The sequence below is a fragment of the Podarcis erhardii genome (genome assembly GCF_964252035.2).
Source record: "Podarcis erhardii genome assembly, chromosome: 10".
NCBI classification, from domain to species: Eukaryota; Metazoa; Chordata; class Lepidosauria; order Squamata; family Lacertidae; genus Podarcis; species Podarcis erhardii.
This window is the reverse complement of record NC_138500.1, coordinates 3,546,757-3,574,573: the sequence shown is the minus strand read 5'-3', so window position 1 is coordinate 3,574,573 and position 27,817 is coordinate 3,546,757. Positions and strand designations below refer to the sequence as shown.

At 47.9% G+C, this 27,817-nt stretch overlaps 2 protein-coding genes across 6 annotated transcripts in view; both read right to left on the bottom strand.

Annotated features, from left to right (window-relative positions):
• LOC309351869 (uncharacterized protein) overlaps positions 1-27,817 on the bottom strand; it is a 46,912-nt gene that overhangs the window by 12,129 nt on the left and 6,966 nt on the right. The window contains exons 2-3 of the mRNA XM_081880001.1: positions 23,600-23,744; positions 23,239-23,325 (exon numbers count right to left, since the gene is read on the bottom strand). The gene's annotated coding sequence lies outside the window, so the exon portion shown is untranslated. The remainder of the gene's footprint in view (positions 1-23,238; positions 23,326-23,599; positions 23,745-27,817) is intronic.
• On the bottom strand, positions 1,385-27,757 carry LOC309351882 (uncharacterized protein). Of its 5 annotated transcripts, none has more exons than XM_081880028.1 (3): positions 27,523-27,757; positions 16,446-16,581; positions 1,385-3,314 (listed from the first exon to the last, which is right to left on the bottom strand). In XM_081880028.1, the coding sequence occupies exon 3, from the start codon at positions 3,080-3,082 to the stop codon at positions 1,628-1,630; it is 1,455 nt and encodes a 484-aa protein (XP_081736154.1). In that variant the 5' UTR covers positions 3,083-3,314; positions 16,446-16,581; positions 27,523-27,757; the 3' UTR covers positions 1,385-1,627. The 5 variants fall into 5 exon arrangements, with proteins under 5 accessions (XP_081736154.1, XP_081736155.1, XP_081736153.1 ...); XM_081880029.1 differs by lacking the exon at positions 27,523-27,757 and adding an exon at positions 18,155-18,367; XM_081880027.1 differs by lacking the exon at positions 27,523-27,757 and adding an exon at positions 17,571-17,742.

The following is a 27,817-nucleotide window of genomic DNA, read 5'->3' as shown; positions in this document are numbered from 1 at the left end:
TGAGTAGAACCAATTAGAAGAATTAAGACAAGGACAGAGGCTTAAAGAAATGAAATCGTAATTGGAAATTCCTAAAAAGTAAGATGTAATCTGGATTTAAAGCGGGGAGGTCTAAACAGGAAGTCCGCCTTCCGCTTTTGTATATAGACTAAAGCAAAGATACTACAAGCTAAAATCTTGGAAACTTTGACTTGAAAATCCAAATATTCACTGTTTGAAGTAACTAACCCCCCCCCCTTTCGAAGAAGCAGGGGGAGACTTTGAATTTGATAAATTTCTGAGATCGGAAACCTTACAGCTTAAACCTAGTAACAAGCTGTCTGACGCTAAGGAATTACTTTTAAAAACTTTTGACAGGTAGACTTTGATAGTTAATGGAAATATACAGAATTCCCCGTAACCTTCTGCCTTAAAGATGGCGAATGTAACTATGTTATGTCTTTGTATCTTGAAGCTGAGTTGACTCTTGGAAATTGTTATTGTTGAGAAATTGTATCCCTCTAGTGGGGGAACCTGAAACTGTTGCATGAACAACTGTCAGCTGCAGATAACAAGCCTGGGAACTAGAATCTGACCTTAAAATATCCAAAATGCAGATCTCTGAAGCAATGAAGAATGCATTGCAAAGAACAAACTTTTTGTTGGAGGAGCTCCACAGGAAGTTGGAATTTCAGGAATTGATTTTGTCGACACAACCGGTGGCAAAAGAGGAATTGATAGAAGAAGAATTGGTGCTGGAGGGAGAGCCGGGGCAAGAAGAAGAGGAAAAACTTATCATTTATCTGGATGTACTGGAACCTATCATCTAATTTATCTTTCAACAGATCACAAGATTTTAATCAAAATTGGTCCCCTACTTCCATCAGAATAGCATTATATTTCAACCACGTATCTTTCATATTCAACCTTTTATGGGTCTTAGCTTCCCATGGTGAGCCAAATCACTTCTTTTTCAAGGGTTCTCGCAATGCGTCAGGGAATGGTCTGACGCTGAGTATGGGGGAAAGCATTCTCAGGCAGATCAGCTTTCCTGGGAGCTGGAGGGGGGGGGAATTGACCCTCCTCTTTTGCAGTGGTCTCAGAAGCAGGGAGTGACACCGATACAGAGCAGATTAGACAGGAGTTACCTAGCTAAGAGATAAAGACAAGAGAAACAGACTCAGCTGGCCCTGAAGCAGGAATACGGATTTCTTCGGAGTTCATTGCTGGGAAGAAGAGTGGACACTGAGAGGAACATGTCCCACACTCCATACATCTAAATGGGTTCTCCCCTGTGAGAGTCCCTTGATGTTTCTTAAACATTCCATTATAAATAAATCACTTTCTGCAATCTTTCCATTTAAACCGCTTCTAATCATGTCTGTTGATGGTTTGTAGGGGTTCAGCTCTAAAAGTTCATCATGAGTCCGTTGATTTAGAACTTCCACTAGAAATGGACCTCTACCTTTATTTAACTTCCTGACACTTATATGGTTTGTCTCTTGTGTGAGTTTGTTAATGTAAATCACGGGTTCCACTCTGCCTGAAGCTTTACCACTCTCAATGCATTTAAAGGGTTTTTCCCCTGTGTGAGTCCATTGATGTCTTCTAAGGGTTTCATTGAAACCGAAGCTCCTCCACACTCCATTCATTCATATGGTTTCTCCCCTGTGTGAGTCAGTTGATGTCTATTAAAGTGTCCACTCTGACGGAATTTCTTTCCGCACTCCATGCATTTAAATGGTTTTTCGCCTGTGTGAGTCTGTTGATGTCTTCTAAGGCTTCCATTATTACTAAAGCTATTTCCGCACTCCAGACATTTAAATGGTTTCTCCCCCGTGTGAGTCTGTTGATGTATTCTAAGGGTTCCATTATCACGAAAGCTCTTTCCGCACTCCAGACATTTACATGGTTTCTCACCTGTGTGAGCCTGTTGATGTCTTCTAAGGGTTCCATTATCACAAAAGCTCTTTCCACACTCCGTACATTCATATGTATGGAGACTCCCTGTGTGAGTCTGTTGATGTCTTCTAAGGGTTGCATTGAAACTGAAGCTCTTTCCGCACTCCGTACATTCATATGGTTTCTCCCCTGTGTGAGTCATTTGATGCTTTTTGAGGTGTCCACTCTGACGGAATTTCTTTCCGCACTCCATGCATTTAAATGGTTTTTCGCCTGTGTGAGTCTGTTGATGTCTTCTAAGGCTTCCATTATTACTAAAGCTATTTCCGCACTCCAGACATTTAAATGGTTTCTCCCCTGTGTGAGTCCGTTGATGTGTTCTAAGGGTTCCATTATCACAAAAGCTCTTTCCACACTCCGTACATTCATATGGTTTCTCCCCTGTGTGAGTCAGATGATGCATATTGAGGAGTCGACTCTGACTGAATTTCCTTCCCCACTCCATGCATTTAAATGGTTTCTCCCCTGTGTGAGTCTGTTGATGTCTTCTAAGTTTTCCATTATCACTAAATCTCTTTCCGCACTCAATGCATTTAAATGGTTTCTCCCCTGTGTGAGTCCGTTGATGTCTTCTAAGGTTTGCATTGAAACTGAAGCTCTTTCCACACTCCATACATTTATATGGTTTCTCCCCTGTGTGAGTCCGTTGATGTGTTCTAAGGGTTCTATTATCACGAAAGCTCTTTCCGCACTCCATACATTCATATGGTTTTTCCTCTGTGTGAGTCCGTTGATGTGTTCTAAGGGTTCTATTATCACGAAAGCTCTTTCCGCACTCCATACATTCATATGGTTTCTCCCCTGTGTGAATCCGTTGATGTCTTCTAAGGTTTCCATTATCACGAAAGCTCTTTCCACACTCCATACATTTATATGGTTTCTCCCCTGTGTGAGTCTGTTGATGTCTTCTAAGGTTTCCAATGAAACGGAAGCTCTTTCCGCACTCCATACATTTAAAAGGCTTCTCCCCTGTGTGAGTCAGTTGATGCATATTTAGGCTTCCACTCTGACTGAATTGCCTTCCGCACTCCATGCATTTAAATGGTTTTTCCCCTGTGTGAGTCCGTTGATGTATATTGAGGTGTCCACTATGACTGAAGTTCTTCCCACACTCCTTGCATTTGAATCCTTTCTTGCCCATGTTAGTCGGCTGATGTGTTCTATCAGTGAAAGTCTTTTCACACTCTATACCTTAAAATGGTTTTGCCACTTTTGGGGTTTGTTGATGAGAGCTATGTGTGTTCATTCAATGAAGCATGTTCCAGATTTCACACATTTTAATGTCTATATCTGGTGAAACCAAAGGTGCCCTTTCCCCTCGAAGTCTGTCTCTCTTCTCCATAACCCTCCTCAGCGTGGGAGGAAAGGAAATCCTGTTTGGGTTTCAAGGAAGAGAACAAAGGGAAAGAGAGCACATCAGATGCAATTAGCACCACCTCATATTTCAACATGTCCTACATTTCCCCTGCATCCTACCCAGGTTCCAAATTTTTAGGAAATGAAGATGCAATGATGTCAAATGATAGTAATGCATCAGCAACCTTTCATTATCCTCAATCATCATTAATAAACAGCATGATCTTGGAAAACAGCCTTTTCACATCAATTGTTTTCTCACAGGAAATGCAGCTACTCTCTCTCCATGAAAAGGCCCTCTCTGTCTCTGGTTAATCGTTCCTTTGGACATTTCCCATCCTCGGCATCATAATCCTCCATCCACCCCTGTTTCCACCTCTAGATCTTCATGGTCCTGTTATATGGGATCAATTCCAATCTGTTACCTCCGAGGATGTGGACAGGCTGCTTGGACGAGTGAAACCGACCACCTGTCTCCTTGATCCTTGCCCATCCTGGCTGATAAAAGCGAGCCGGGAAGGGCTGGGTGATGGGCTTTGCGGGGTGGTGAATGCTTCCCTCTTTGAGGGAGCCTTCCCAGACCCGCTGAAAGAGGCGGTCATTAAACCGCTTCTTAAAAAAACAGCTTTAGACCCGGCCAATTTGGCCAACTATCGCCCAGTCTCAAATCTGCCATTCTTGGGCAAGGTGATTGAGCGGGTGGTTGCTGAACAACTCCAAGCACGCCTGGAGGAAACGGACCATTTGGATCCCTTCCAATCGGGATTCAGGCCTCACCACGGGACTGAAACTGCCTTGGTCGCGCTGGTTGATGATCTCCGGCGGGCTAGGGACAAAGGTGAGAGCTGTTTCCTAGTTCTGCTGGATCTCTCAGCGGCCTTTGACACCATCGACCATAACATCCTTCTGGACCGTCTAGAGGGGCTGGGAGCTGGGGGCACTGTCATACAGTGGTTCCGCTCCTTCCTCCTGGGCCGTGTCCAGAAAGTGGTGGGGGGGTGAGTGTTCAGACCCCTGGGCTCTCACTTGTGGGGTGCCTCAGGGTTCTGTCCAGGGACGCGGACTTATAAAAAATATTGGGGGGGCCCGGGAAAGCTCATGAATAATAAATAAGCTCATGAATATGCAAATAAAGTGGCGCCGCCTCCTCGTGAGCGAATAGGGGAGAGCGTGCTGCGCCTATTAATCAGCTCCAAAGGAAATTGGGTGGAGCTTTTGCTCGGGAGGGAGGGCAGGAGGCATGCAGCCCGCCCCTCCCTGTGCATTTTAGGCTGGGGGAGGGGCGGCGATGGCGCTCTGCTGGAGGGGCGCCGGAGATTATTGGGGGGGCGGAGCCCCCCCAAACGAATTTTTGAGGGGGCTCGGGCCCCCTCAAGCCCCATGGAGTCGGCGCCTATGGTTCTGTCCTCTCCCCCATGCTTTTTAATATCTATATGAAGCCGCTGGGAGAGATCATTAGGGGGTTTGGACTGGGTGTTCATCAGTATGCAGATGACACCCAGCTCTACCTCTCCTTTAAATCAGAACCAGTGAAGGCGGTGAAGGTCCTGTGTGAGTGCCTGGAGGCGGTTGGAGGTTGGATGGCGGCTAACAGATTGAGGTTGAATCCTGATAAGACAGAAGTACTGTTTTTGGGGGACAGGAGGTGGGCAGGTGTGGAGGACTCCCTGGTCCTGAATGGGGTAACTGTGCCCCTGAAGGACCAGGTGCGCAGCCTGGGAGTCATTTTGGACTCACAGCTGTCCATGGAGGCACAGGTTAACTCTGTGTCCAGGGCAGCTGTCTACCAGCTCCACCTGGTACGCAGGCTAAGACCCTACCTCCCCGCGGACTGTCTCGCCAGAGTGGTGCATGCTCTGGTTATCTCACGCTTGGACTACTGCAACGCGCTCTACGTGGGGCTACCTTTTTTTTTTTAAAAAAAATATATTTTATTAAGGGTTTTCTTGTTTTACAGTGTAAGTGTAATGCCTCGTGTATTTTTTTTCCCCGTGTAACATTTTTACAAATCCATTTCATTTGTTGAGGCATTAGGGGGAGAAGAAAAAAGAAAAGAAAAAAAGAAGAAGAAAGGAGGGTGGAAGGAGGGGAGATGGATGGGGGTGGGGTGGGGTAGCGGTGTTTCTATTATGCTTAATGTATGTAGTTTGGTGTCAGCGTGCTTGTGTTGTTCACTTGTGTTCCTTTGGTGATGAGAGAGGTTGGGGTTGGCCTAGGATGTGATTGTTTGTTTGTGATTGGCTGTGGTGATCTTTGTTTTCGTGTGTGAGTGAGGTGGGTGGGTGTTTTGGATCAAGTTAGCCATATTGATTTGTATGCTGTTGGTGGATTATTGTCGTTGTCCTGTTGGGCTGTGTATGTGATAAAGGGGAGCCATACCGGGGTGAAGGTGTCTTCTTCTGTTTGTCCCCGTGTCAGTTTCAGTTTGTTAGTTAATTTTTCTAGTAGGGCTGTTTCCCATACTATTTGGTACCATTGGTCCATGCTTACTCCTGACAGGTCTCTCCAGTGTCTGGTTATGGTGTTTCTGGCTGCTGAAAGTAGGTGGGTTATGAGTTCTTTGTGGAGTAAATGGGCATTGTTGTCTTGGAAGATGTTTAGTAGGGCCAATTCTGGGGTGAAGTCTAATACTTGCTTTGTTATTTTACATATTTCTTGTATGGCTGTTGTCCAGAATAGTTGGATTTTGGGACACTCCCACCACATGTGGAGGTATGTGCCTGTGGAGGTGCACCCTCTCCAGCATTTTGGTGAGGTTCCTGGGTGTATTAGCGCTAGTTTCCTTGGTGTTAGGTACCACCTGTAGGTGAGTTTCAGTGTGAGTTCTTTTCTTTTCGTTGATATGGATTTAAAGGAGGGTTTAGACCACATTCTGGTCCATTGAGTGGGGTTAATCTCATAGCCTATGTCATTCTCCCATTGTTTTTTGATTGCGTCTAGGGGATTTGCGGGATTTTGGAGTAGTATTTTGTATATAGCGGATACCGTCCCTTTACCATTTCCCTTTGTTGTTAGGAGGAGGTTTTCAAAGGTTGTCAGGGGCGTAGTTGCTGCTGATTTTACTGTTGGGTTGTTTAAGAGGGCATGTAGTTGGTGTTGTGTTAACCAGGGCATTTGGGTGTCTTCTAGTTTGTCTTGTATTTCTTGTGTTGACAAGGGTTTGTTATTTTTATAAAAGTCTATTAGGCGATATAAGCCTTTGGTTCGCCAGGCTTTTATCTGGAGGTTTTGTGCTGCATGGTGGAATAATGGGTGGTACGCCAGGGGGATTAGTGGGGATGGGGTTGGGGAGTTTGCCTATTTGTGTTTTCCATGCTTTGAGCATGGTCTGTGTGCACCTGTTAAGTGTTGTGGGAATTTTCTTTAGTTTGTTTGGGAGGAGTGGGTATGTTGTGGTGCAGGTATTTTCAATTGTGTCCCTCTCTAGGTGTACCCATTGTTTTGTCTCATCTTCTAGTATGTATGGAATTACATGACGTATTTGGTTGGCAATGTAATATGCTTCTATGTTGGGGATTCCCCATCCTCCTTCTGAGGTGGGGAGGTACAGGTATTTGGGGCTTATTCTTGGTTTTTTATGTGAGAAGATGAAAGAGTGTAGTTTTCTCTGCCAACTGCGGAGTTGGGTTAAGGGGATCCAGATTGGGAGGGTTTGGAATAGGTAGGTTAGTTTTGGGAGTGTGATCATTTTGATCATGGCTATTTTGTCTGAGAGAGTGAAATTCGTGTTATTCCATCTCTTTAGGTCTTTGTTAATTTGCCGCCACAGGGGCTTGTAGTTGTGGAGGTACAATTTGTTGAGGTTTCTGGTTATTTGTACCCCTAGGTATCTGAACTTGGTGTGGCAGAGTTTTATTTTGGTGACCTTCGTGAGCTCTTTTTGGGTGTGAGGAGGGGTGTTGAAGCACATAGCTTCTGACTTTGTAAAATTTACCTGTAGGCCCGACACCATTGCAAATTTGTTGAGTTCTCTGATTAGGGAGGTTGCTGTGCTTATGGGGTCTGGTGTTGTCACCATTAGGTCATCTGCACAGAGCCCTAATTTATAGGTTCTGCCTTTTATTTCCACTCCCTTGATGTCTGTGGCTGCTCGGATGCGGATTGCTAAGGGTTCCAGAGCCAGGATAAATAAGAAGGGAGACAGTGGGCATCCTTGTTTCGTGCCTCTTTGGATAGCTATAGTATTAGAATCCATATTGTTAATTCTGCATTTTGCTGAGGCTTGGGAGTATATTTGTTTGAGGATTTGTAGGAAGTTGGGGACAAATTTCATGTTAGTTAGTACTGCTAATATGTATTTCCACTCTAAGCAATCAAAGGCTTTGAGGATGTCTAGGGACATAATTGTCAATGGGAGTTTCGTTGCCTTGCTGTGTTCGATCAGGTTCAGTAGTTTCCTGATGGGGTCTGTTATATTGCGGCCAGGGACAAAGCCAGTCTGGTCTGGGGCTATTAACTTGTGTAGGAAGATTTTTAGGCGGTTGGCCAAGATTGATGTGAATATCTTGTAGTCTTGGTTTATTAATGAGATTGGGCGGTATGATTCTACTTTGAGGCTGTCTTTTAGTGGTTTTGGGATGGAGACTATTTTGGAGTGGGTCCAGGTTTTGGGGATGGGGCCCCCTTTTATGATGTCGTTGAATAGGCGGGTCATGTAGGGCATCAAGGGTTCTTTGAATTTCCTATAGAATTCTGCTGTGAAGCCGTCTGGGCCTGGGGCTTTGTGTGGTTTCAGGTTTTTGAGGACCACATCTATTTCCTCTGGGGTGATAGGGCTGTCCATGAATTCCTGTTCCTCATCAGTTAGGGTAGGCATGGTCAGTCCTGCTAGAAATGTTCTGATTTCCTTCTCTGGTGGGTTATGGGAGGTGTATAGGTTGGAGTAGAATTCTGCAAATTCTGAGGTTATTTCTTCAGGGGAGGATGTTATGCTGCCGTCTTTTTTGGTGATGCAGTGTATTCTTGTTTTGAGTGCTTTTTTCCTACATCTATTTGCTAGTAATCTGGAGTTTTTCCCTCCATATTCATAGAAACGTTGTTTAGAATATAGAATGCTGATCATTGTTTTGTTAATTTCTAGGGAGTCTAGTTCTCTCCTTTTTTGTTCTATAAGTTTGAGGAGTTTTTTAGATCCTGTTTGTTTGTAGCGTGTTGAGAGGGCTGTGATGTCTTGTTCTATTTTGCTAATTTTTGAGGAGGTTTGTTTTTTAAGGAATGTTTTCTCTTTTATGCAAGCTCCTCTGGTGACCGCTTTCATTGTGTCCCATAGGAGGGGGGTTGTTATATTGTCTACATCGTTTTCCTTGAAGTAGTTTTGGAGGGTTTTTGTGAGACTCTCTCTAATTTGTTTGTTTGTAGTTAGGATGGGACTGAAGGACCATGATGGGGTGGTTTGTGTTCCTTCTCCTATTTTAACGATGACTTCTACTGGGGCGTGATCTGTGATTTTAATGTTACCGATGTTTGTTGATTCCACTGAGGGGATCAGACCCTGTGTGAGTAGAATGCTGTCCAGTCTGGACACTGTATCATGACGTCCCGATTGGAATGTATGGCTGATGTCTCCCGGGTTTTGCTCACTCCAAATGTCGTAGAGACCCTTGTTTTTTAGCATTTTTAGTAACTTGTAAGAGTTCCTAGTTGTTGGGGGTTTCCTTCGGAGGAAGGTTGCCCATGGGGTTGTAGGGTGGATATCTTTCAGGGATATACCTTTCATATTTAGATTGAGGTCCCCTCCTAGGATTGCTTCCCCTTCAGAGAAGGAGAGGAATTTGTTTAGTGTCTTCTGGAAGAATTCTAATTGTTTTGCGTTTGGGGCATATATGGAGCCAATTGTCAGTTTGATTTTACCATCTAGTGTCCCTTTAGCGAAAATGAATCTGCCTTTTTTGTCCCTGAGGACTGTTGTGGCAGTGAAGTTCAGGTCTCTACTGAGTATTATGGCTACACCGCGAGCTTTCCCTGAGCCTCGTGCGACCCACTGCTGACTGAAGCGGGGGTCGCTCAGGAGTTTGCTGCCTTTGGGTGGGTTGTGTATTTCTTGTAGGAAGGTGATGTGTGGTTTCATGGTGTTTATGTATGAGGTGATGTGTTTTCTTTTGATGGGGTTTCCCAGCCCCCTCACGTTTAATGTAATTGCTTTTAGGTTAGCCATCTTGCTTATCTATTATGTGGGGCGATTCCCTGCCAACCCGTTTGGGTTGTCTTGTGTCTCTCTCTTCGTGTTGTTTAAAGAACCAGTGGGGTTGCGCTGACCTAGGGTGTGGTGGGTGGGGGGCTAATGGGATTAGAGTAAGATTTGGGTTAAAGAGTAGGGGGTAAGTTGTAGAGAGTTTCCTATATGTAGTCATATAGGTGTTTGTTTGGGGTATTTTGGGCCATCTGGCATTTAGCCGGTTGGTCCTAGGTCTCAGCTGGTGTGGAAGGCCGTGTTCAAGGACAGGCCGTCCCCCCTGTTGTTTGCGAGAGGGGGAGATCAGTGAGACAGTGTGAAGTGACTTTGTAACGTCGCTGTCAAGTATAAGGTTCATGAGCAATGTTGCCAATGTTATGAGCAACATTGTTGGTGTGTTGGGGTGTGGGTGTGGGTGCTGGTACGCTCTGGTGCCACCATAGTGCTGGTTGGGTATCAGATTTTAGCCTGATTGTGGGTTGTGTTATTGAGGTTGGAGGAGTTGTTTTTCCTTAGTATGGAGTATGGGAATGTTGAAGGTGTGGGTGGTGGGGAATGTGGTTGAGGTCGTCTGGGCTGGTGTTGGGGTGGGGATTTCTGTGGGGGTGTGGGGCTGGGGGGATGTTGATGGTGTTAACTAAATCTATGTTTTTTGGGGGGAGAGGGGGAACGGGGGGGGGGAATCACCAGTCCTTCAGTTTGTGGCTTCATTCAGCTGTGGTTGTTGTTGTTGTAGGGTTGTCCATCTGCGATGAATTGGTTTGGTTAATCTTGGTCTGGTTTCTTGTGTCGTATGGCCGGCGGGGTGGTTCTGAGCATGATGCTTGTCTGTATTGGTTTGCGTTGTTGTGCCGCTTCTGTTGTTTCCTTTTCTTCTTCTCTACCGTCGTCCAGTTGTTTGCTGTTGTTTCCTCGTGGTTGGGGCTGTCACTTGGTGGGTTTGTCGGTTGCCATTCCGGTGGGAGGTCGAGTTCAAGGTTCTTTAGTAGTTGTAGGGCCTCAGATATGTTGGTGGCCGTGTGTTGTGTTGTATTAGTTGTTACAATTAGGCGGAAGGGGAAGCCCCATCGGTATCTGATCCCGGCTTGTTGGAGACGCTGGGTGAATGGGCGCAGGCTTTTCCTCCGGTTTAGGGTATCCTGGGATAGGTCCTGTAGGGCCAGAATGGGGGTTTCTCCATATCGAAGGTTGGTTGAGTTTCTGAGGTTGTTCCATACCTCTTCCTTCTTTTTGTAGCGCGTGAAGCATACAATGATGTCTCTTGGGGGGGCGCTGGGTTTTGGCATAGGTTTTAGGGCTCTGTGAGCCCTCTCCAAGTCATCTGCCTCAAGTTTCAGGCCTGGGATTGTGTTTTTCAGCCAGCGTATAATTAGGTCTGCTGGGCTTTTCTCCTCTGTTTTTTCAGGAAAGTTGCGGAAGCGGATGTTACAGCGTCTATTGCGATCTTCAAGGTCGGCTTGCTTAATTTTCATCTCTCTGTGTTCTGCTTCCAATTGGTTTACCAGTTCGTCCAGTTTCTTGTTCACACGTGCGTTCTCCTCCCGGTATTGCTCTATTATTCTTTCTTGCATTTGGTTCTTGTTCTCTAGAGCTTCCACTTTGGAGGTTAGATTGTTGATTAGTGCCTGCATGGGAGCCATTGTGGCCTTCAGTGTTTCTTCTAATCGTGCTTCTAATCTTGCTTCCATTTCCCTCAGATCTCGTTTCGTTACTGGGTGGTCGTCATCTTGAAGGGGAGTTATGGTATTGGCATTGTTTGCCATCTCCCTGGTTGGTGTCATCTCAGTCTCCCTAATGGTTTTGGTTTGAGGTTGGCTTGGCATCCTCTTGGAGTAGGGCGTGTGGTGGTTAGGAGTTGTCGCAGTGGTGATTCCTGGGTATTGTTGGGTTGCTGGGCTGATCAGGCGTTGCCGGTGGCTTTTACAGAGCGTTTGGATTAGGTGGTCATTTGTGTCACTTCTAGCCTGTGTTTTAAGAACTTGTCTAGAGTTTCTGTGGTTGCCTCAGCGTTGCCGCCAAAGCGGGGGGGGCAGGTAAGTAGAGATGGGTAGACTAACGGACAGACAGTTCATATAAGGGGGAGGGGTTAGCAGGTAGAGATGCAAGAGATTAGAGGGGTGGGGCCAGGGAAAATATGTGTTTAGGAGGGGGTTGTATATACCCAAAAAGGGTATTGGGGTCTGGTTAAGGTGGAGGTTGGGGTTGGGGGTGCGCTCAGAAACAGAGACAGACAAATAGGCTATATGTAAAGGGTGGAGGGAGAAAAAGGAAGAAGAAAAAAGAAAGAAGAAGGGGGGAGACGGGGGGGGAGAGGGGAGATTGGAGTAAAAGAGAAGAGAGAGAGAGAGACAAAAAGAGAGTTGAAAGAGGAGAGATAATACAGTAATATCGGTGGTATTAGATTGCCGCAGTAGTTTTAGCTATAGTATGAGGGGGGCAAAGTAGGATATGGTGATATGAATGTGTGTATGTGTTTCCTTTAGGGGAAGGGGGGGGATGGAGAGAGGGAGGAGGAAGAGAAAAGGAGAGGGGGAGGGGGAAGGGTGGGAAAAGGAGGGAGAAGAAAAGAGAGGGGGAGAGAAGGGAGGGGGAGGGAGGGTGAGCTGTGGCAATGGTATGGGGGGGGAGTCTTATTTTAAAAGAGGGGGTCGGGGGAAAGGGCTCCCCCCTCAAAAACAAGCTGACGAACAGGCTAAAAAGGGGGAGTTGATTTTAAAAGATAAAGGGGATAGAGAACAAAATTGGGGATGGAGAAAGGTGGGATAAAAGGAAAAAATAAAATAAAGGGGGTGAAGGGAGAGAGAGGAGAGAAAAAAGGGAGAGAAAAATAAACGGGGGGGGGTATCAATAGCAATAGCAGTGATATGGAGGAAATTTTTGTTTAAAAAGAGAGTGGTGGTCGTGGATGGGGGTGAAAGATCCCCCCCTCAAGAACAAGCTAACAAATATAATAGAAATAGAAATAGAATAGAGAGGGGGGGATTGTGTTTTTTTAAAATATATATATATATAAAAAGAAACCTATTTCCCCTTAATTATTATTATTATTTTCTGTTTGAAAAAAGTAAGGGTGGCTGCTGCAGCAGTGCCCCCTCTTTTAAAAAGAAAAATGATCAAAGTAGGTATATGGGGGGGGATAAAAAAAGGACTTTTTTTAAAACAAAAAAAGGGAGAGGGGGAGGAAGGGGTTAAAAAAGGATATATATTTTTTTTAAAAAAGGGGGGGGAAGAGGGTAGTTTCTTCCTTTCTGCGATCTCCTTTGTCTTTTTTTTTTTTAAATAATATTTATTAAGAATTTCCAATTATAACAATATATAAAAAAAAAAAACATCCAAATTTAAGATCTTATTTTCCATAGCATCTTTCCAGGACTTCCCCTCCCCTCCCCCTCTTGTATTCCAATTCTTACAAATAAATTCAGCAATTTATTGTCCCAAATTTTAACCTTATTATCATTAGCCCAATTTAAAAATATTTTCCCATCTCCTAAGATCGACCTATTCCCTTCCGCGCGTTCCCCCCTTTAATATACATAATAGATTAAAATATAATAAAATAAAATATGATTTTGATTTTACAGCCTTTGGATTCCAAATCCCTCCCCCTTTTCCTGGTTGCGTTTCCCGTATTGATCAACATCTGATGTCTTCCTGGAGTTCCCACATTTATTTAAACCATAGTCCTTTACCAGTCTTCTTTAATTTTAAATGTCCAATCTTGGAAGGAGTCTATCTCAAAAAGGCCCATTTTTTCCATCCAGATTTTTATATACTTGGGAGTAAAACTCCAATTTTATTTCTTAAACCTTTCAAATCTGGATTTCCCAAATGTTCCCACTTCCAACTTTGTCCAATTCTTATTATTCTTGTTGTTCTTGTTAGTCTCTCTCCTCTTTCTTTTCCTGTTTTCCTGCACAAATGTTCTAATTCCAAAAGCTTCTAAATTCCACTGCAGAGGCTCTGTTATTCAGGAACGAAACATAATGCCAAGTCCCTCCCATTTTCAATAGATAAGTCTATTGTCTACTTTAGTGTGTAAACCTCTGTAGTCAAAATAATGTTCCATTTCTGCAGTTTCCCAGGAGATAAAAAGTTCTGTCACATTCGATGCCAACAACTTGTAATATCCCTCGGCTCCTCTAGGTGGATTATAGTAACTCAGTTCCCTTCCAGATCACGTCCACCAGTCAAAGTAACTTTATTATTCCTTGTTTTAAGCATTTTGTATCCAATTTGTAACAAATATAACCGGCAAAGTCCTCGTAACAAAGTTCTCATTGTTGTTCTTCTGCTTTGACAGCTCTTTGACAGCTGTCAAAACCTCTCCTTGTCTTCTCCCGGCGCTCTCACTAAAATGCTCCCAGGTTCCGGGGGGGGGGGGGTTGCTTTTTGAATAAATTCCACTTTTCTCCTCCAGCTCAATCTTATAATTTTCCATCGCGAAATTTCATAACTTTATCAAAATAAGGTTGCGCTCAATCTTAGATGTTAAGTCCATTACTTTAGCTCCTCTACAACAGGGGGGGGGGGCTGACTTCCTTTTTATACCTCCCCCGCTCATTCCGAATTCTTTAAAAAAATTCTCACCTTTTTTAATCCAAGTTCCGATTACTCACGGGTTATGCTTTTAAGTCCAAATTTCCAATGGAAGAAGTCAGCGCTCTCCGCCGAATGGCATGCGGCTTCGCTCGGCAGGGGAAGCGGAGGACTCAAAGCACCACCCCCCCTGTCACCCGTTCCGCAGCCTTTAAAAAGGCTCCTTCGCGGGTCGGGGGGGCTCAAAAGGTGCCAGCCGAGTCACCATGTCCATGGGTTTTAGCGCCCATGGTTTTTAAGGGTCCCCGCGTCGCCGGCGCGGCAGGACCCAGCCCCTACCGAGCAGGCTCCCTCCGGAGCTCGGAGGGAGTCCGCCATTCGGCGATGGCGCCAACCCGGAAGTCTGCGATCTCCTTTGTCATGCGGTTTTCCTCTGTTTTCCGGAGGGGTAGGCTCCCGTCGGCTCAGCCACGTGTTTTTTCGGAGCCTGTTTTTTCGGAGCCGTGCTCACCTACCTCTCCTCTTCTTTCCCGTCGGCAGAGATGGGGGGCAGCAGCGGTAAAGTTGGGGCTCTTTTTTCTTTCTTTCCTTTTCTCCTTCTTTCCCCCTTTTCTCTTCTTTTTCTCCCTCTCTGCGTTGGCTGCACTGTCCTCCTGGTTTTGGAGCTCCTCTTAGCTGTTGGGGGGGGGGTGGTCGGGTGCCTTTCCGGGTGCCTTTCCGGCTCAATCTCAGTCCTGGGGGGGGTGTTTTGGCTCCTTTGATAGACCCCTGGGCACCCCCAATTCCTCTCTGCTGGCAGTGCTGGCGGCAGCAGTCCTGGGAGTCCGGGAGTCGGCCAGACAGAGCCTTTTACTCTGGCTGGCTTCAGGAGCTCTTTTCTGCTGTTGCAGCCGCCATGCTGCCTCGCCGGAAGTCCTCACGTGGGGCTACCTTTGAAGGTGACCCGGAAACTGCAATTAATCCAGAATGCTGCAGCTAGACTGGTGACTGGGAGTGGCCGCCGGGACCACATAACACCGGTTCTGAGAGATCTGCACTGGCTCCCAGTATGTTTCAGAGCACGATTCAAAGTGTTGGTGCTGACCTTTAAAGCCCTAAACGGCCTCGGTCCTGTATACCTGAAGGAGCGTCTCCACCCCCATCGTTCAGCCCGGACACTGAGATCCAGCGCCGAGGGCCTTCTGGCGGTTCCCTCATTGCGAGAAGTGAGGCTACAGGGAACCAGACAGAGGGCCTTCTCGGTAGTGGCGCCCGCCCTGTGGAACGCCCTCCCATCAGATGTCAAAGAGATAAAGAATTACCTGACATTCAGAAGACATCTTAAGGCAGCCCTGTTCAGGGAAGTTTTTAATATGTAATGCTGTACTGTTTTTAACACTGATTGGGAGCCGCCCAGAGTGGCTGGGGAAACTCAGCCAGATGGGCGGGGTATAAATAATAAATTATTATGATATTATTATTATTATTATGAATCACCTGCACAGTCCCAATGGCCTCAGGAAGTCCATGTGGACCATTATATGAGACCCAGGTCTTCGTCTTTTCCAGGGACTTTGGTCTGGGTCAGTCAGAGAACTAGTGACAAGGCTTGGTGCTTGGGGTCAGCTGAATGGGTGCTCAGGGAAGCTCCTGTTCTGGGAGATGGACCTCTGTCTACATGCCTCACGTTGCATGGAGAGATCAGGAGAAGCAGAAGGAAAGCAGCTGGCAAATGGGAAACACCCCACCCCAATTGTTCCTTATAATAATGATGTGCTGCCTGATCTCGAGCCCCTCTTCTGACACAGGACTACCCTAATCTGGCACTGACAAAGCTGGATATTCAAGGCAAAGGGATAACTGTACTTAGTGGAAACTTCATCCTTGAATATGTAGTACTGATTCATTAACAACCTGAAGTTGTGTTATTTCTTGAGATATGAATTTATTCCTGATCTGATGTTTTTTTCCTACTCTGCTAACTATATGTGAGTCTAGGAGATTGTTATGAAGGAGCAAGATCTGAGACCTAGAGCCCTAAACAGCCTCGGCCCTGTAGACCTGAAGGAGTGTCTCCACCTCCATCCTTCACTCTGAACACTGAGGTCCTCCTCTGAGGGTCTTCTGCTGGTTCCCTCCCTTCAGAGGTCAAGGAAATGAACAACTACCTGACATTTAGAAGACAGTAGAAGGGAGACCTGTATTAGGAGGTTTTTAATGTTTGATGTTTTACTGTCTTTTATGTGTACTGGAAACACAACCAGATGGGCAGGGTATAAATACTACAATCATTTGTATTGTCTTGTGATTTTTTTGTAGTTATTTTGGAATTCGTACTGCAATTATCAGGTCACGAAATGTTTTGGGTGGAGAAAATCACAGGGTTGCCGTAAACAATAATCCCACCCACAAACTCTCATTCATATACAGTCTGTAAATTTGGGAAGGTCACACAGCTCACCTGTCCTAATACTGGTAGTCTTTGGCCTGCATAGGCGCACCCTGTCTGTAGAGCCTCCAGCCACAGGCACTGTCTATCATGAAAATGTCTCCTTTGACTGGGAAGAATCTCAGCTTGTCAGTCACTCTGACATTGCCTACAAAAAGTAAGAGGAACAGAAATGCCTTTGAGGCGCACCTTCTATATCAATCCTGAGATCAATTAAATAGGTTCTGCACCCCTGTTTCTGATGACAGGTGTACATTATCCTCAGCCTCAATGAACCAGGCAGTGGACAAGACACTTAAAGATGGAAGCCTGAGAGAGAGGAAAAGGTTTCTGGCTGCTTCCTGGGTGGGAATGCGGAAACAGTCACTTCTGAGAAGCCCCCCCCCCTTCCTCTTCCCTCTCCTCTCCAGGGTGAATTCGCTGTGTCTGGACAGGGCAGGAGTTTATGGGGTGGGAAGAGGATGGAGCTTGCAAGTAGGAAGGAAGGGGTGGTGGGGACAGGACTCCCCACTTTCCAGGGATCCCTCTCTGGTTGCCTTGAAGGGGGGGTCGATTCTTGGGTGGGAGGGAGAAGCCGAGCCGGCCCCTTCGGAGATTCCTTGTGGGCGCACGATGGAGGTGTCTCCCCAAAGACTGGTCTTCCTTCCCCGCCCCCGCCAGTGCTTCGCTTCCTTGCCCCAGGGATGCTCCCCCCTCCTCCCCCCACTCTTAGCCCCCTCCCTCTCTCCCGGAGTCTCCCCTGCACCCAGATGCCCCCTTGGCGCGGCTCACCCCTCGCCATGCGCGACCCATCTCTCCATCCGGAGGGGCCCCCAAGACGAGATGGGGAGGGACAGGGGGGTCTCTATCTAGGCGTCTCTCGCGCCCGTTAACCCTTTCATGGTCTGCCTCTCTCCGCGCGGAGACCACAGGGTCCCAGGGATGCCTGCGCGCGGGAAACGGGGCCGGGGAGTCCTCGTGGGACCCCGTGGGTGGGCGCCCCATGTCCGCCCCTGCCGAGGAAAGCCCCCTTCGCTGCAGGCGTGAAGGGATCCAGGCCCTGGTGGTGGGGCCAACGGAAGGCGCTTTGGGGATCTGGCGCGGAGTCCCTCTCTGGGTCCTTCTCTCCCCTCTCCCCCCCCCCCGCGACCCCTTTACCTCTTTGTCCTCGATCCCGATTCTCCTGTCCTTTCCTGCAACATCGATGTTTTGTTGGGGGGGGGTCCCCTCCCGCCCCTCCTCCCCTCCCCGAAAAGGCGCGCCCCTAGAGCTATGGCGCTGAGCGGCAATCCAGCGTAGAAGCTCCACTTCGCGAGAAACTGGCAGTTTGGGAGGAGACTCACCCCCCCCCCCTTATTCCCGGAACAGAAGCCGGATTGGAGGAGGAGGAGAAAGGAGGAGGAGGAGGAGGATCCTGATACTTCCAAGGGAGAAGCCCAGGAAAGCCTTGCAGCTGGGGGGGGGGGGGAATCTGTAAATACTATTATGGTTCTTATTGGAAGAGGGTAGTTAAAAGGTGTGGGAAACTGGGGCTGTTGACAGGGGTGGGTGACGGGCTCATGTTTCTGAATCCCAAAGACTCCTACTTTGTGACAAATCTGTGATGCATCAAAGATGCTGTTGAAAAATGTATTGTGGGAAATGGGGAGAGGTCTTAAAAATCCATGCAACCATCTTCTCGGGGTTCCTACTCTTGCTGTGCTTGAACCTTGTTGCAACAAATAAAGATCAGGTCAACTGACCTCCGTTTGCATCTTTAACTTGGCTGGATTCTCCTTCTTCTGCTGACCGGAGGGACCCCCGGGGAGTGGCACCCTGAGGAGCTGGGCAGCGGAGGAAATCCGCACCCCGGGATATTTTCCTTCTCAACTCTTTCCCACCTGAGCCTCACCCCCTTACCTAAAAGCCAGACACAACACAATGTAACAGGAGTGTGACTCCTGCCCTCAGCAAACAAAATAGGACCCCCTCCCCCCCCCAGAGCAAAGCAACCCCGGGATGCTGAGGTCCCCCAGTCCTTGAAATGAAAAGGGGGGGGGGGCTTGGGAAACCTACAGGGAGCAGGCGGGGAGGGGGCTGCCCAGGCTCCAGCTCCTTCTTGCTGGTTCCTCCCCATCGCCCTCCTGCAGCCTGGCTCCCCTCCGCTTCTACTGGTCCTTTGCAAGTGCGGGGAAGCTCTAGTCCCTCCGGCCCCCCACAAATTCCTTCTGAGAGCCCCACTTTGCACGGGGCAGCCTCACCAGCAGCGAAACAAAACGCAGCTGCCCCGGAAGAGTGGAGCCAGGCTGGGGGGCACCGTGGGGACCCCAGAAATGTGTCCCTAGAAGAAATGCGCCTCCCCACTTCTCTGGTGCTCACGTGCTGCCGGTGGGCTTCCCAGAAGAGGCCCCTGGGAGGACAGGGGCCCCTTGGGCCTGATCCTGCAGGGCTCACCTGATGTTCAGATGCAAGTGAACCCTCCTTTGTCCTTCAGGGAGAAGAGGGTTTCCTTTGAATATAGGGGTCAGTGACTCTATTTCTCCAACTGGAGTGAGTGTGGGGCTTCCTCACTGTTACGGCTAAAATCTGGGTGCGGGGCTACACTGCCACCCAGCTCGTCGGACTAAGTGTCCGCGGGTCCCTGCGGAAGAAAATGAGCCCAGCCGGACAGGAGCAAAATGCGGAGATCCAAGGTTTATTGCGCAACAGGTTCAAGACGAGATTGAACAGCGAGAAAGGGGTGACATGAACTTTTGAAACTCCCTCCATGTCCCAGAATACAGTGCAAAATACATCCCAGTTACATCATGAATACATTAAGGAAAGGTTGGGTTACACAGATTACATCATGAATACATTAAGGAGAGGTTGGGTTACACCGGATTAACATAAGGAGGAGGGAGGGGGGAATATGCAGAGCTACACCGGATTAACATAAGAAGGAGGGAGGGGGGAATATGCAGAGCTGGAGATATGCGCAGATAAGCCCTTCCTGAGTGTATGCATAGTCTGTCACCTGGCATTGCCCGGAGGAAAGGTTTGGCAGAGTGATTTTGACAGGATTAGGGTCTTGACACCTTACTTGAGGGATTATGGATATGGATTTTATAGATTTTAGTTCCCTTTGACATTGACAATTGGGAATAAATGGATATATTGTAGTGAAGAAGGTGAAGAAGACATGCCCCCCCTTCCGTAGCACTCGCCCACTTCCATTTGGCTCCATCATTGCCAAATGGCGATTCTGCTGAAGGCAGTAAATTGTTCAGAGTTGCTCAAAGAAAGAGGGATTGCAAGGAGCTCCAAAAAGATCTCTCCAAACGGGGTGACTGGACTGAAAATACAGTTCATTGTCAACTTGTTCATAAATGATCTAGAGTTAGGAGTGAGCAGGGAGGGGGCAAAGTTTGCTGGTGGCAGTAAACTGTCCAGGGTTGTTCAAACAAAGAGGGATTGTAAGGAGCTCCAAACAGATCTCTCCAAACAGGGTGAATGGGCAGTAAATACAGTTCATTGTCAACAAGATGCATGTTGGGGGGCAGGGAAACACCCTCTTAATATCATGTGCAGGATCATGGCGTCTGGACCGGGTTTCTCTGTGTGTTCTAGGAGGCCAGGGGAGAGGGGAGCTGGTCGCAGCAGGAGGGGGGGTCTCCCTGGATGCTTCAGCAGCCGGCCTCCTCTCGGTCTCCTAGCCCCCCTCCTCTCCTCCCTCTGAGCCTGAACCGCTCTCTGCCCCAGCCTCTTCCTGCTCAGCAAACCCTGTTTCCTCCTCAGCTTGCAACACCTCCCCTCCCGTTCTGCTCCCTTTTCTCCCTCTTTCTCCTCATCGCCATCCCACCACCAGTCCCCAGGAACTGAGCCTTCTTTCTTTGTGGGTCTCAGAGCTGGTGCCTCCCCCTCCCCAAACCCAGCCAGTCCATGACTGCAACACAGCAACAACAGTAAAATCAGTACGATAATAATATGCACACTGGTCCTCTGGCAGGAAGAGTAATAACTTCTGGGATTATGGAAAAGTACAATCTTCTCCAAACCCCAGAATAAGCAGGAGCTCTAGGGTTGCCCCATGGGGTTCATGAGTGAAGATGGGCCTGTCAGGAAACTTCCCTGGTACCTGCAGCCCCACCTTCCCTTTCTTGAAACTAGGCTTGGGGGGGACGACCTCCCATTAAATTTTAAGTTTTCCTCAGAACGTGCAGAGGGCAGGGATGAAGTTCTGTTGAAGAAGATGCCTGTAGAGATTGTGCGGTGGTGGGGGTGACAGAGTTTAGTGTAAAAACTAGTCTGACATACAAATGCCCATCTTGCATGCGCCAGTCACACACATATGCATCCGTCTGCCATGCTTGAGTACAGCAACTCCAGGGCATGAGCTAAGTAGCAGCAGGGTAGGGGCCATGTGTAGAGCAAGTCCCACACTGATGTCAAAAACACACACAGAAGCAGCAGGACTTCTTCAGTAATAGTTTACTGAGCTTTCAAAGCCTACAGTTCTCACTGGCTTCCCAGAGAGGCACAAAACGTAGCTCCTGAGAGCAAATCCCGTTTCAGCAGTAAAAAAAATACAGCACACAGGATATCTAAGTCAGGCACACAAACCAGCAGAAGGGAGCAAGGGAGGAAAGAGGCTGGAAGGACACAGGGCAATGGATGTGTGTGTTTGGTTTCATGTCGTCATGGAGGGAAGTCAGCAACTCAGCATATTCAGGGGCTTCATGAAGAAAAGCTTTCTGCCGCTGCTTGCAGGAACATCCCAGAAACACACACTGTAATTCGCGGTGTATTGCCATATCAGTAGTTCTTCTAATGTGGTCTAGAAACCGGTATTGGACAAGATATCAATATATCGCCCAGCCCTAATCCTCACTCACCACCAGCAAACCATATTCATCCTCTCTATCAAAAGGTACTTTATCTCTTAGATTACACTCACATTGTTTGACATTGCCTTCAATATTTCATTGCTGTTCAGTTTTACATATAAACACAAGAACTTCAAATACACGTCGTGGGTTTAAGACTGATTTCCTGATGAGTTCATTGCTGTGAAGAAAGAGTGGACACTGAAAGGAAAACGTCCCACACTCCATACATCTAAACGGGTTCTTCCTTGTGAGAGTCCCTGGATGTTCCCTAAACACTCCATTGTAAATAAAGCACTTTTTGCAATCTGGGAGCCAGTGTGGTGTAGTGGTTAAGAGCGGTAGTCTCCTAATCTGGGGAACCGGGTTCGCGTCTCCGCTCCTCCACCTGCAGCTGCTGGGTGACCTTGGGCCAGTCACACTTCTCTGAAGTCTCTCAGCCCCACTCACCTCACAGAGTGTTTGTTGTGGGGGAGGAAGGGAAAGGAGAATGTTAGCCGCTTTGAGACTCCTTAAAGGGAGTGAAAGGCGGGATATCAAATCCAAACTCTTCTTCTTCTTCTTCTTCTTTTCATTTAAACTGCTTCTCCTCTTTGAGTTTGTTGATGGTTTGTAGGGTTTCAACTCCTAAAGTTCTTCCTGTTCATGAGTCTGTTGATGTAGGACTTCCACTAGGACTGAACCGGTATCTCCTTTCCTGATATTTATAGGGTATGTGTATTGGGTGAGTTTGTTCAAATAAATCAAGGGTTCCACTCTGACTGCAGCTCCTTCCACAGTCCATACATTTAAACAGTTTGTCCTCTGTGTGTCTGCTGATGTTTTCTAAGATTTCGATTCTGACTGAAGCTCTTTCCACACTCCATGCATTTATATGGTTTCTCCCCTGTGTGAATCCGCTGGTGTACTTTAAGGTCTCCATTCCAACTGAAACACTTTCCGCACTCCAGGCATTCAAATGGTTTCTCCCCTGTGTGAGTCAGTTGATGTCTTCTAAGGGTTACATTGAAACTAAAGCTCTTTCCACACTCCATACACTTAAATGGTTTCTCCCCGATGTGAGTCTGTTGATGTATATTGAGGTTTCCACTCTGACTGAAGCTCTTTCCACACTCCATACATTTATATGGTTTCTCCCCTGTGTGAATCCGCTGGTGTACTTTAAGGTCTCGATTCTGACTGAAGCACTTTCCGCACTCCAGGCATTCAAATGGTTTCTCCCCTGTGTGAGTCAGTTGATGTCTTCTAAGGGTTACATTGAAACTAAAGCTCTTTCCACACTCCATACACTTAAATGGTTTCTCCCCGGTGTGAGTCCGTTGATGATTATTGAGCTGTCCACTCTGACTGAAGCTCTTCCCACACTGCATACATTTATATGGTTTCTCCCCTGTGTGAGTCCATTGATGTCTTCTAAGGTTTCCATTGAAACTGAAGCTCTTTCCACACTCCATACATTCATATGGTTTCTCCTCTCTGTGAGTCCATTGATGTATATTGAGGTTTCCACTGTGACTGAAGCTCTTCCCACACTCCCTGCATTGGAATCCTTTCTTGCCCATGTGAGTCCGCTGATGTGTTCCAAGCTTTAGACTATCAGTGAAACTTTTCCCACACTCCATACATTCATATGGTTTCTCCTCTGCTGAAGGTCGTTGATATGAACTATGTGTGCTCATTTAATGAAGCATATTCTGCATTTCACACATTTAAATGTCTATTCCTAATGAAACTAAAGGTGCCCCATCCACTGGAGTTCTGAGTGTCTACTCCATCTCCTTCTTCAGAGTGGGAGGAAAGGGAATCCTGTTTGGCTTTCAAGGAAGAGAACAAAGGGAAAGAGAACAGATCAGCCGCCATTAGCACCTTCTCCTATGTCAACATCTCCTACATTCTCCCACCTTCTACCCATGTTCCCAATTTTTAGGAAGTGAAGTTTCAATGTCATCAAATGATAGTAATTCACGAGCAACTTTCATAACCCTCAATCAATGTTAATAAAGGAGCATGATTTTTTAAAGAATGATTTGCTGTCTGACCGTGTGCCCGTCTTCTGACGCAGGATTATCCTAAAATGACACTGAAAAGCAGCATTTACAAGGCAAATAGATAAACTGTACTTAGTGGAATGTGTAGTACCTTTAAAATGTAGTATTGATTCACTAATGGTGAAGTTGTGTTATTTCTGGGGACATGAATTTATTCCTGTCCTGTCTTAAAGATCATAATTATACTATATCATGGGGTGTTAGGGGAGCGTTAGTACCTTTGGTGGGGGACATGTCATGCACCTTATGGGGTAATCTATCCACCATTGGTCCCCATCCTGCACTCAGCTCTCACCTGTGGCTTCCAGAAGCTGTCAGGATGGGATAGGGGCCACAATCCCAAGAACGGCTTCAACTGGCCGGCAAAACCAGGTGAGGATTCCTGAGGGGTCTCAAATCCTTGGTGTGTTGGGGAATTCTATTGCAGGTGAAGAAAGGACCTGGTGGATGGAGAGGAGGAGAACAACAACAGTGAATCCCACAGTCAAGAAGGCAGATTCTGCCCATTCTGCAGGGGAAAGTGAGGGCAGATGGGGCTCATCAACCTGGGAAGGGAGCTCCTCAAGAAAGAAAACTCTGGTTGTAATACTTTGGTACACTCCCTCACTTCCTCTCGAGTTATATTCAGGAGAAGGCTTTGTAGGAAAACTCACACAAATCCAGAGTGGAGTCTCTAAGATGGTTGGATTCTGTCCTGCACACCTCCTTCCAGCCACTCCTGCAGCCAAGCTGGTGCCTAACGTACTGCTCTGCTTTCCTTCGGACCATCTAAGCCAGGCTGAGAAGGGGGTCTGGTTGTCTAGGCAGCCCAGGACCCCCAAACACACTGCCCAGGCTTCCATTGCTGCTAACACAGCAGTTTCAGGGGGAGCGATGAACTCAGACCTGTGTATCAAAGTCTCTCCAATGTGGAATATGTAAAACAGAAGTGCTGTTTATATCATACATCAATTAAAAAGTATTCAGAATGTTTGTCTTTTGAATAAAAGACCACCAAGTATCCGATGGCCCCTTCAAAGCTAATGAAAGTCTTGTGCTTGGAGCTTTTGGGGGTGCAGGACCAGGAAAGCTTCTTCCACCATGATCCTTCCAATCGGGATTCAGGCCTCACCATGGAACTGATCCTGCACTGGATGATCTCCAATGATGATTTCCACTGGAGTTCCCCTCAGACTCTAGTGCTGGATGACGATCTCCGTTGCGCTAGAGTCCGAGGGGAAAGCTGTTTCCTGGTTCTGCTGGATCTCTCAGCGGCTTTGGAGACCTTTGACAATGGTATCCTTCTGGACCCTCTAGGGGAGCTGGGGGCCCTGCTATGCAGTGGTTCCCCTCCTTCCTCCTGGGCCATGTCCAGAAATTGATGTTGGGGGATGTGTGTTCTCACCCCTGGCTGCTCCCTTGTGGGAGCAACAGGGTTGCCGTAAACAATAATCCCACCCACAAACTCTCATTGACACAGTCTGTCAATTTGGGGGGGGGGTGTCACACACTTTGCCTGTGCTAATATTGGCAGTCTTGGGCCTGTATAGGCACACGCTGTGTGTAGAGCCTCCAGCCACAGGCACTGTCTATCATGAAAATGGGTCCTTTGACTGGGAAGATTCATGCAGTTGCTGTCATCGAATTCTGATGGGTTGTAGCTCAGCTTGTCAGTCACTCTGACACTGCCTTCAAAGAATAAGAGGAACAGAAATGCTTTTGAGGTGCAACTTCTATATGAATCCTGCGAGCCATTCCATGGACTCTGCACCCCTGTTTCTGATGACAGGTGTACATTATCCTCAGCCTCAATGAACCAGGCAGTGGAAAAGACACTTAAAAGATGGAAGCCTGAGAGAGAGGAAAAGGTTTCTGGCTGCTTCCTGGGTGGGATTGAGGAAACAAATAGCCGCTTCTGAGAAGGCTTCTCCCCTCCTCTCTTCCTCTTGGGATTTCCTCTCCTCTCCAGGGGGACCAATGGTTGGACTGGGCAGAACCGCTGTATCTGCCATTAATTTGATTTTGAATTGATATTAGAATGAATTGTTTTTAGAATGCCTTTTAATTAATTGCTTGTGATTTTATGTAAACTGTGTTACTTTTATTGTTGTTAGCCGCTCTGAGCCTGGCTTCAGCTGGGGAGGGCAGGATAATAATAATAATAATAATAATAATAATAATAATAATATAAAAAATCTGGACAGGGCAGGGGCTTATGGGGTGGGAATTGGGTGGAGTTTGCAGGAAGGAAGGTGTGTCTTCTTAATGGGCCCCACTGGACAAAATACAAGGACACCAGCCAGGAATACCAGAGCAAAACAGCAGCCAGTAGGCTTGGTCTTTATTGAAGACTGTCGTGACAGGACTCCCACCTGCCACCAGGTGGAACAAGATGGAAGCCCCAAACAAAAGAGAACCCAAACTTTTATTAGCTGCTGCAATAAATGAAAATCTGCCTTTATTCCCTTATGGGGGACACAAGAGCCCTCATAGAGTCCTTTGTAGGTTCTCCATCGGTCGGAGGAAAAACAGAAGCCAACCAGAGAACCCAAACTTTTATTAGCTGCTTATCCCAATGTTACACCCCCCCCCAAACTACATCATGGTTACATCATGAAAGGGGAGGTCTGGTGGCAGGAATCTGAGCATCCTGGACCCTGCCCCATGGTTCCCCTTGCCCTCCACAAAACACACATCAAGTGTAACAAAAGAGATATTTACATTTCCCTGCTAGGAGCAGAAGTGCGTCAGTAGCCAGAGCGGAAGGGGGGGGGCAGTGCAAACAAACATGACCGCCATGTGGCCTGACTTATTCCCCCCCCCAACAAGAAAGGAAACGGCCGCCATGCAGCCTACAGCTGGAGGGCTGCGGATGGCGGGGGCGAGGGAGCCATGCCTCCCCCCCCCCCGCCACTACAAAAAAACAAAAAGGCCTAGCTGGCCCCCCGCCCAGAAAGAAAAGTCAAAAAAATACAGCCTAGCCTGGCGGAGGGGCCATGCCCCTTCCAATCAGGCCAGAACTTACCTTAATCCAGCTGCCAGGACATGCTCCTGAGAATCCTGATCCTGGAAGGAAGAAAACCAAAAGAGGCTTGGACAAAGGGGTCGGCCTCTTTTCTTTGGCCTTTGCCCCACCCCCAGCTGGCCATCCATTGTCCTCCCTGACCTGTTTCCCAGCCAAGTTCATCACACCCTTTTGCCTTCATCTGGGTTGGTTCTTTCTGGAATGGCTACTGGTCTGGCACTCAGGTATCAGGATGCCAGGGATTATCACTCAGGCAGAGGGGCTGCTGAGTAGATGAGCTCACATGTCTATAGGAATTTCTGAAATTTTCCCAGTGAGCCAGTACATAGAGACATTTATCAGTGAATTCGTACATTTGGTATTGTGCAGCAAAGGCCCTTTGAATAGATGGGAAGAAACTGTGATCAAGTGCTTGGTGGGGACAAATCACAAAAGTGATGGTGCTGATTTAGGTAGTGGGCTGCATGTGCATGATATCTGCTGAAGGTGCAACCCCCAACTTATACATAAATTCCTGCAACAGTCTGGACAGGGCAGGGGCTTATGGGGTGGAAGTAGGATAGAGGTTGCAGGAAGGAAGGGGTGGGGGGGACACAACCCCCCACTTTCCAGGGATCCCTCTCTGGTAGCCTTGAAGGGGTGGCCGATTCCTGGGTGGGAGGGAGAAGCCAAGGTGGTCTCTCCAGAGAATCCCCGTGAGGGCCAAGATGGTGAGCGCCAAGATGGAGACGTGTCCCCAAAGACTGGTCTTCCTAGCTCTCCCCCCCCACCATTCCTGCCTTTCCCTGCCCCAGGGATGCTCCCCCTCCCCACTTCCTCGACTCCCTCCCTCTGTCCCAGAGTCTCCCCTGAACCCAAAGTCCCCCCTTGGCGTGGCTCACCCGTCGCCCTGCGCCCCCCATCTCTCCATCCGGAGCGCCCCCCCCAAGACGAGCAGGGGAGGACAGGGGGGTCTCTATCCAGGCGTCCCTCACGCCCGTTAACCCTTTCATGGCCCACCTCTTTCCGCGAGGAACCCACAGCGCCCCAGGGATGCCTGCGCGGGGAAATGGGGCGAGGGGGCTTCGTTGGGATCCCCTGGGTGGGCTTCCTAAGGGTCCAAGGAAAACCCCCTTCGCAGCACGCGTGCAGGGATCCAGATGCACGACAGGCGCTTTTGGGAGCTGGAGGGAGGCTCTGGATCCTTCTCTCTCCGCCCCCCGCGACCCCTTTACCTCTTTCTCCTCGCTCGCGATTCTCCTTTCCTTTCCTGCAACATCCACGTGGGTGGGGGGGGGATTTACCTGCCGCCCCTCCTCCCCTCTCCGAAAGCGCGCGCCCCTAGAGCTGCGGGGCAGAGCAGCAATCCGGCGCAGAAGCTCCACTTGCGGGAGAAGCAGGCAATTTGGGAGGGGTCTCTTCCCCCCTCCCCCCTCCCGGAACAGAAGTCGGATGGCGAGGAAGAAGAGGAGGAGGAGGAGGTGCAACGTAGGGGGGCGGGATTTGGGTGGAGGGGGCGGGGTGAGAGAA